The sequence below is a fragment of the Haliaeetus leucocephalus genome, unplaced genomic scaffold, assembly GCF_000737465.1.
Source record: "Haliaeetus leucocephalus isolate CR32 unplaced genomic scaffold, Haliaeetus_leucocephalus-4.0 Scaffold702, whole genome shotgun sequence".
Classification (NCBI taxonomy): Eukaryota; Metazoa; Chordata; class Aves; order Accipitriformes; family Accipitridae; genus Haliaeetus; species Haliaeetus leucocephalus.
The window spans coordinates 4262372-4271843 of NW_010973138.1; the positions used below are offsets into that span (position 1 = coordinate 4262372).

Genomic DNA, 9472 nt, shown 5'->3' on the forward strand with positions numbered 1-9472 from the left:
GAATTTGGTAATGAAGATGGATCAGCAGGTTTCCAAACCACACTCTTACTCTGCCATTCACAGTCCTTCAGATTGAATCCATATTGCTGTTTGAGAATCTCATAAAACATTTCCAACCTGTCTCCAAAGAGGAGAATTTCTGCATCATTGCAGAGATCAAGCTTAGCCCTGCTCATAGCCTTGTAGCCCGTTCATACAGCATTGCCTTTGCTAGTAATAGGCCACAGGCTTTGTACAGAGCTTGCAAGGCCACAGCACTGTGACTTGTCAGGCTTGCTCTGAGCTTGTCCTGACCTGCTTAGAGCTCTATTTTAACTGGGTTTTAACTGTAACAGCAATTTTTCTTCTGATCAGGTGGTTATGGCTAATTTGGTTTGAAAAGGAACCTAGGTAGATCCTAGGATAAGGAAGAAGAAAACATCAACAGCAGTCCTCGCAGCAAAGAACTCCAGCTAGCAATGACTATACCCTCCACCCCACATATGCAAACACCAGACAGAAGCCTTTCACTTTAGGATCTCAAGGAGCAGTACAAGGATAAGCACAACACCTGCAAAAGGGTCAGATACTAGGAAGTGCGCATATTACAATTCTAACTGTACTATTATTATCATTAGAGAGTTTTTCTGTTTAGTAGTATTTGTTTCTTCATTTTCTTTCTTCTGCAATAATTCATTCTGGAAGACTTCAACTGTACTAACAATAACTTCTTGTCTTTACATATAAAGCATGTTTGCCTTTTGCCCATACCTAGACTTTCAGCATAACACACCAACACCAGCACAGAAATAGAGAACAAAGCAAAACACACCATATAGATACTGTGTGCTTGCGGGAGGGAATCTAGAAATCTTCAACACTGAAGGCAGAGAGAGCATCGAGACATCTCAAAGGAATAAGCCTTCAACAAGAAATGGCATATCTGCACGCAACCAACAAGGAAAGCCACCAGCAGGTACCAAAGTGGATACTGGAGGGCTGGCCTGGGCTCCAGCTGCACAACCTAAACTCACCCAACCACACTGCAGTAGCAACCTCCAAGAGAAACCATTTATTTTCAGCATGTGAACTACCTCCAAAGTTCTCACTTGTTTTGTTCTTCTTACACAAACAATATTTATTTCACAGTTCCTGTCACACCCAGATTTCATTTTGTGGCTCAGACTGGCAACAACTGGCAACTCCAGTCCTATATACTACATACTCCAAAAACTACAGACTTGATTTATTTATGCAAGCATTTTAAAGTTTTAGATATTTATACAAATATTTTATTTCTATTCACACATAAAGAAGTATTCCTATTAAAACTAATTCAAGAAACTTACATTTTCTATTCTGCTGCCAATTCTCAGTATGCCACCAATAAAAGGTGGAACGTTCTGGAAGAGGGATAGAAAACAAATGAAAATCAAGTTATTAAGATCAATAAGTTTAATTTCTATCTGCTCAGATTCAACCCAGTAACATCTTCTGTTCTGCTTGAATACAGTATCATTTGGACAGTTGCTCTGGTCCATTTCAAAATTTCAGGAAATACTCTTGTGTTCAATAGCAAATGCCCTATTATTTTTGTTGAAAAATAAATAAATGTTGATGTGGAAATAGAGAATGCATGGATGCTGTGACATCTGGTTAGGGAAGGCAGCCACTTTAACCGCTTCTGCGGTTATCTACATACCAAAGAACCAGTTGATACATCCAATGAAAACCATCCAAAACAACAGTACTTCCTCTCCTGAGATCTTCTGCTCCTCCAAATGAATTTTACTATTGGATATACAATCTTTTACATGGAGAAGGAGATACAGGCTGAGGAAGTAAGAAGAGGGAAGCAGAGGTAAACAGAGAGGTGGGAATATATACAGACCCTCTCGTATAAAGATCGAATGGGAGACTACCAGAGGAGGAAACAGCACAAAGAAACCATCACATGAGGCAAAATGGAAAAACTGCAGGGACATCCTAAAGTACAAGAAGGAGAAAATAGAGCACTCGGATAGCCTGAAGGAGGAAGCCGCAAAAAGAGCATAAGGAAGTATGAATCCACAAGATCAATATAGTACATGAATACCTAATCACAGAAAGTCATACAATGGTAAGGTGGACTGGAAAAGTGTAGCTTGGGGTTAAGCACAGAATTTCAACATATGAATTTTTTTTTAAAATGTGTCATACCTAAATAAAAAAAAAAAAAATCTCTTCCCTTCAGCTGCTGAGAACATTTTTTTTATCATTCCCTCCTCTGCATTGTTATGTTTCTGGTTTAAGTCAGCAACAGTAGCAAATTTTAAATACCATTTGTTGAATGAGGGAAAAATAACAGAGGGGAAAAAAAAAGTGTAACTTGTTCATCCATGAATGGTGCTGGTTTTCTTACTTATATGACACTCTTTCTTAGCAATTTACAAGGGCCCCAGTCAACTAAATTACTGAGTCTGTGAATATTTAGTAAGTTATCCCAACTGTAATAAAGCCTATGACACTTTCTTTCTAGAAACCTGCAACTCAACTATCAGACATTTTATTCACTCCAGCAAAAGGAAATATCTAATTTAAGATATAATCCCAAGCTACATAAGGTACAGATTTAATTAACCTTTTATACTTGAAAACTTACACAAAGTTAAAATATAGTACTTACAACAACTTTTTTAATTAAATCAACAAGGTCTTCCAAAACCTCTAAATCACAAAGTCTCTTCCAATTCCGGTCTAAAATCTGTGAACTGCTTAAAAACAGAAAAAGTTATTATTTAGAAAAATAACACTGTGTTACATGGTCTTAATTACTAATATTTACAGTAATTAGATCTAACCAAGAGTGTGGTTACAAACTCAAATCAAGCCCTTCAGAGGAGGGGAAAAAAAAAAAAAAAAAAAAGAGCCGCAAAGTCTTTGGTACTCTTGAAATAAAGGTCATCCATTTAAGTACTTAAATACACCCTTAGATTCCAAACTTCAGAAACCTATACTTAATATTTTCTTCTGTATATTCAAGAATTCTGCCTTCTGATCTTAACTAACTTAGCCCATTGGTAAAAACATTCCTGCAGACAGTTTAACCACTACTGAAAGTATACAGCAATCTTTCACAGGTAACAAAAAAAAAAAAAATTAATGGCTAATGAAATCACTTCAAGAATATGATTACTTACCTCCAATCAGCTACCAAAGAATTACTTTCACTTTTGAAGAGAAGAGGCCAAAAGATGCGTATTTTAATAACGTTGCAATATTCTCTTAATGTGTCAACCGGCTGACTGCACCATACTTCACAGGGATCAACATCTTCAAAAAAAACAGTTAGGAATTAGACTACACAGTTCAGGCATCAAAGTCCAAATAAACATTCAAAAACATCAGTTATTTCCATATTTCCATTGTATTCCTAACTACTATCTAACCAAAACAAGAAAACTTGAACACTACATCTGGCAACTTGAGGTTTTTTTATAAATTGAACGGGGAGAGGGAACTTATATGGAGGTAATAATAGGGACCTGCTAGCAGGCTTACATTCCCTGCTCAAGGAATTCTCTGTGTTCTACATATCTGTTGTATTGATATAATACATTTTAAAATAAATGCAGCCTGCTTCTAAATGAGGAGCCTAACCAGGGCTGTCAGCTGTTTAATAGCTATAAGGGATGCTATTTTCAAGAGAAAACACGAGCCTCTTCTAACTGCACCCATGTAATTATTTTCTACAATAAATCCAGAGTAGTTTGGTACATAGCAACATGGTACGAAAAGATCAGCAATATTTTTCTTTTTTTCTCCAGAGGCCATTATGTATGTGATGCATAGCTCTTTCAAAAATATAATGTATTTTCCTCAGAGACTTTCTTTAATAGGTAAAGATCCTTATCAGACTACTGAGGTGTGTGCCGGTTTTGGTTGGGCTAGAGTTAATTTTCTTCAGAGCAATTTGTATGGTGCTGTGTTTCTGATTTGCGCTGGAAACAAGTGTTGGTTATTCAGGAATGTTTTACTTATTGCTGCACAGCACTTACACAGAGCCAAGGCCCTTTCTGCTTCTCACCCCTCCCCACCAGCAAGTAGGCTGGGGGTGCCCAAGAAGCTGGGAGGGGACACAGCTGGGACAGCTGACCCCAACTGACCCAAGGGATATTCCAGACCATATGACATCACGCTCAGCACATAAAACAAGGGGAAGAAGAAAGAAGCAGGGGACATTCAGAGTTATGGCATTTTGTCTTCCCAGGTAACTGTTACACATGATGGAGCCCTGCTTTCCTGGAGATGGCTGAACACCCACCTGCTGACTGGAAGTAGTGAATGGATTCCTTGTTTTGCTTTGCTTGCGTGCGTGGCTTTTGCTTTACCTATTAAACTGTCTGTACCTCAACCCACAAGTTTTCTCACTTTTACTCTTCTGATTCTCTCCCCCATTCCACCGGAGGGTGGAGCGAGCTAGCGGCTGTGTGGAACTTAGTTGCTGGCTGGGGTTAAACCACGACAAGGTGGCATCAAGTACTCTCAGAACAGAAGCAGAATTACCTGAGAGTCTGAATACATGCAAAAATTTATTTTACACAGCTGGCTGTGTTCATCCGAGTTTCCTACATATTACAAGTTACCATTTGTTGAATGTGTCTTTAGACCTATACAGCTAAAACACAGCTACAAGTAAAACACAGGTAATGAACACAAGCCTGAAATTTACTCCATCCTCACAACATTAACTGCCTATATGTACGTATTATTGACTATTTACACTGTTCTCACAAATGTATAGCAGTCTTCCGCACATTACATTAGGACAAAAAGATGAGAATTCTTTCAGTGAAAAAGAACATATCAATGCTTCTGCTCAGAAATAATAATTTTCTACTTATTCAGACAAAATAAGGAAAAAAGTGAAATAGCAATCAAAAGATCCAAACACAGCACAAGAAGTGCATTTGTAAATTATGTAATATTCATTCAGTTTACATACCTGTTTTAGGCTTATGCAGCGACTGCTGTACAAACACTCCATGACCCTAAAGACAAACATATTTTTTAACATTGCACATCTTGCAAATGTGTTACACTAACCATAAGCAATGATTGCTGAACTGTTTCTAAATATTAAACCAATATAAACTGTTTACATCAAGGCAAGGAAGGGACGGAAGTAATTTTTATGTTCTGTCACCAATTCCTTTTCTCAAGAAGAGGTAGTTATTGAACATATTTAGACCAGTATAAAAGATGGTTATGGTTATATCTTCATAAGCAAGCAGCATGATCAAGGAGGAAACAAATCTATAAAGCAAAGCATTTGGTACTGAGCAGTCTACTTTCACATTATATGCTTTTCAAGGAGTTTTAGTTTGCATTGGTTCAAATCTAGTTCCATAGATTGAGCATCCATTCATGGTTGATGCATGTTACCTATACTCTTAAAAGCATCTTCTAGTGTCATCCCCAATGAATCCTACTAGCACACTCCAAGACCTCTTCATAACGTAAGCCAAGACATGAAAGACAGGACAATTGGGATATTTGCTTCAAAAGCATTCTCGTGACCCAAACTACAATACTAATGCAGACACATTAATTAACAAAATTAATTAATAATTAACAAAATTAATTAATAATTAACTAAAATTATTTAGTTAACTATTATCAACTAAAATACTCACGCATACACCATGGACCTAGACAGGAAAATTACTTCTATTTACCTACTCATTCTGAACAGAGTTTTTTATAAAATGTTAATAATGCTCATTCAATGCTTACCAGCATCTCGTTATCTTCTAAGACCAATCTGAGGTGGGTGAATACCCCATGCTTTTCCCCCAAGAATAAAATACTACTGGTATTCCCCATTATCCCACATGTTTCTGCACTTCTGACAATGGTTTTCTGAGGAAAACAAGGAAACTTAAAAGTCTCCAATATTTTGCACTACCAAACAAGAAACCCCTTTGGATCCAATCTATAATTCACATCAAGCACAGCCAAAAAGCAAACAAAGGAAACAAAAACAAACATGGGAAAAAAGCATGTTTACTAGAGTTAACACAACGATTTAGTTGCTGTCTTAAGAAAAAAAGTTTACCGGCATAGCCATTAAAAAAATGTCCATAGATTAATAGTTACGAATGGATGGGAAAACTTTTACTAGTTTAAACAATATATTAAATTGCACTAGACTAGTATTCTAAAAATTAATAATTCAAAAGTGGGTACTAGGCAGCAATATAATGTTCAAGAATACCTAAGGAAACATGTTAAGACGACAACACAGGTTTTCAAAAAATAATAAAGTTTTGACAGTTAGTGCATGTATATTTAAATAAATACATATATATCAAAATAAGTAGAGTGGTTGATTTACTACTTCATAGCAGCATACTGTATCAACACTTTAATGGGTTTAAAACACAGTATTCCATATGAGCCCCTCAAGCTGAAGAATAAATAACTTTCTTCTGTTTTACAGATCCCTACAAAGTCTATTATTTTAGCAAACATTATATATGTGTCATTTAATAAATACTACGTATCATGTCTCTATATTGATGCATTATCATTTCAAAAGAAATGCAAAGCTATTTCTGACTATGACTGGAGAACAGTATAAAAACAAACTAAAGAAACTTCATAAAGTTGGTAATTAACAGACCTTTATTCTTTCAGTGGCAGAGTTTCTGGAAATACTAGCATGCTGTGCAATGATGACTTACTAACTTGACTAAGGTGATGACAAGCAATTATGTGATTTCACTCGAAGTAGCATTTCTGAACTATTACAACATTACATGTAAATCAAGGCTTACTCTCAAAAATAAGTAATTGTAACATCAACATATTTAACAGACCAGGACACTCAACAACAAAGAGGAACAAAATTAACTATTATTTCAAAATCAGTTAATCTTGAAAGATTACTGAACATCTCCTTCACTCCAGTTGTGCATTTTGCTACAATATTTTAAAACAAAACAAACCCCCCCCCCCCCCCACATATATACCCCCTCTATACATCAAGCCCAAGGTGGCATTCCCACCAAAGCAAACTTGAAAACCAAGATTTAGCACTTGCACAGAATCAAGGGCTTGCTTTCCATAGCATGGCACACACACCACCTTAAGAGATAAAATGTCTAGTATCTTAGGCTAACACAGCTGTTAAAGTACTTCATTTTGTCCACAGCATAAAAAAAATAAAAATCTTTATTGATGTCAACAATTTCCAATGAGATTCACTACTGGTAACGGTCCCTTATAAAGATACAGCTGTACAAATAAGAAATTCAATTTACCTGTACTTTTTATTTCTGCATAGGAAGAAGAACAGTAGGCCAGCTTGTTTGTATTTCGCAGCAGCAACACTTAGAATAACTAACTCACAACTGAACTCTCCAAGCAGCAGAAAGATTAACTACCACAGTGTTTTCTAAGATTCCTTAAGCATAGCAAGAAGGGGAAAATAAGAGTCAAGGCAAGCATTCCTGGAAGTACTAAAACAGAAGAGTGCTACAGTTTATTCAATAAAAAGAACAACTAAATAAGTAAAGGCCTTATTGGGCACAAAGAACTAGAAAAAAAATTGTAAGAGATGACAAGAACAAAGAATGGGTGAATGCTCTGCAGTTAATTTGCAGAGTTGAACTTACATGAACTAAGTTGCAATGGCTTTGCAATTAAAGGAACTGAATCTGTCACTCTGAGGTATATCATCCCAAGTATGGCCTGGATACACGGCCAACAGGTTGGCCAAGTTCTGCCAATAGGACCTATGCATCACTGCCTATTTTTACACAGTTGTATATGCATTCAGGAAAACCTGCTTGATAAGAGGATACACAGTTTCTATGCTCTACCCCAATTTAGTATTTCTGCAAGTGAGTAACACACAGTGGTATAAGGTACCTTTGCATCAGTTTGAATTAATCAACATTAGCAGTTACTCTGTAGATCAAATCTGGGTATAAACCCCACTGGAACATCTTGCAAAGTTTTTCATCTAGTTTCAAACCTACTTACCAATTCACAGCAAGATTTATCACCAGCATAAAAAGCCAAGGCTGCAAACTCGGATTCGGCTATAGGTTCAGCCATGGTACATGATCCTGAAAGAAAAGGATTATGAGAAATACACGAGGGGAAGGCAAGAGGCAAATAACATGCGCTTTGCAGGACTTAAAATGATCACAACATTAAATTACACTTTGCAAGAGTTTTGCGGAAGACACGTGTTCTTATTTTTACATAGCACAGGTTAGCGTTGAAAACAGTAACCTAAAGCATCAGTTAAAAGCTAGTTAAATCGATTAACTAACAGTCTTCGAAGGCCCCGACGCCTGACAGTACTCCAGCACGCTACCTCGCACCCGAGACGCAGGGGAGGGAAGGGCAGTTTCTACCAGCCGGGTCAGGGGCAGCCTCTCAGGAACTATTGCCACATGCCGGGAGAGCGGAGTCAGGCACCCCTCCCGCTCCGGCGGGCAGCCCCGTCTGACAGAACCAGCGGCGCGGCCCCCGCCCAGGCCGCCCGGCCCCTCTCCTGCCCGACGGCTGGCCCGGCAGCGCCCGTCCCGTCCCGACAGCTCCGCCAGAGGCGAGGCGGGGGCCGGCCGGGCTCCCCACCGCCGTTAGACCCCGGAAGCCCCGAGGCGCGCCACTGACGTGTCGCAGCCCGGCGTTTCCCGCCGGGACAGCCCTGCCCGTGCCCGGTCCTCCCCGCGGCAAAGAGCTCCAGCAAACCGGAGGGGCTCCGCCACGGCTCCCGTGGACGACAGCACCGGTGTCCGCCCAAGACAGACCGGGCCGGGCCGGGGTGGGGTGGGCGTCACCCTGCCGGGGCCTCCGGAGAGACGGGCGTCACCCTCCCAGAGCCAGCCCCACCACCGGAGGGGTGTCACCAGCCCGGCGAGGGACGGGGAGAGGGGAGCGCCCGCCGCCGCCGCCCCAGCGCCCGCCAGCTTCCCTCACTCACCAGCTGCCGCCTACAGCCCGCCGCGCTCCCCTCCGGCTCCACAGGGCACAGGGCCGAGGCGACTCCCGCACCCCCCCCCAGCGAGCCCCTCCCGCCGCGCGCGCCAGCTGCCCCGCCCAGCCGGGCCCCGGCTACTGGCTAGTTACAGCCTGACGTCAAGGGAACGAGCCAACGCGCGGCCGGCAGCCGGCGGGCCTGCCGCGAACCCGCCGGCTCTGCGCATGCGCCCGCTGCCGAGGGGGAGGGGGGGCCGCAGCCGGTGGGGCGGCCGGGGGGTCTCTGACTGCGCATGTGCGAGAGGTGGCCCGGCGGGGAGGCGGACGCGCGGTACCGGGGGGTTAGGGAGCGCGGCTGGGCGCCTCCGCCTTCCTCCTCCTCCTCCTCCTCCTCCTGCTCCTGCTGCGGAGGGTGTCCTGGGTGTGGATTCCTCCCCTAGCCAGGCCGTGACCCCGAAAGGAAGGAGGCAGAGCGGCTTCGCCGGGCGGGGCGGGGGGGTCCCTGGGGGGGGGGGGG

General features: G+C 41.4%; 2 protein-coding genes across 2 annotated transcripts in view; one reads left to right on the forward strand and one right to left on the reverse strand.

Annotated features, from left to right (window-relative positions):
• Nucleotides 1–8726, reverse strand: part of TTC3 (tetratricopeptide repeat domain 3) — a 66839-nt gene extending 58113 nt beyond the window's left edge. Inside the window, exons 1-6 of the mRNA XM_010580335.1 lie at nucleotides 8650–8726; nucleotides 8008–8093; nucleotides 4964–5009; nucleotides 3159–3291; nucleotides 2645–2732; nucleotides 1329–1382 (exon numbers count right to left, since the gene is read on the reverse strand). Of these exons, the coding sequence (XP_010578637.1) occupies nucleotides 1329–1382; nucleotides 2645–2732; nucleotides 3159–3291; nucleotides 4964–5009; nucleotides 8008–8082 (396 nt within the window). The 5' untranslated portion in view covers nucleotides 8083–8093; nucleotides 8650–8726. The remainder of the gene's footprint in view (nucleotides 1–1328; nucleotides 1383–2644; nucleotides 2733–3158; nucleotides 3292–4963; nucleotides 5010–8007; nucleotides 8094–8649) is intronic.
• Nucleotides 8727–9268: 542 nt separating this feature from the next.
• PIGP (phosphatidylinositol glycan anchor biosynthesis, class P) overlaps nucleotides 9269–9472 on the forward strand; it is a 4394-nt gene continuing 4190 nt past the window's right edge. The window contains exon 1 of the mRNA XM_010580338.1: nucleotides 9269–9286. The gene's annotated coding sequence lies outside the window, so the exon portion shown is untranslated. The remainder of the gene's footprint in view (nucleotides 9287–9472) is intronic.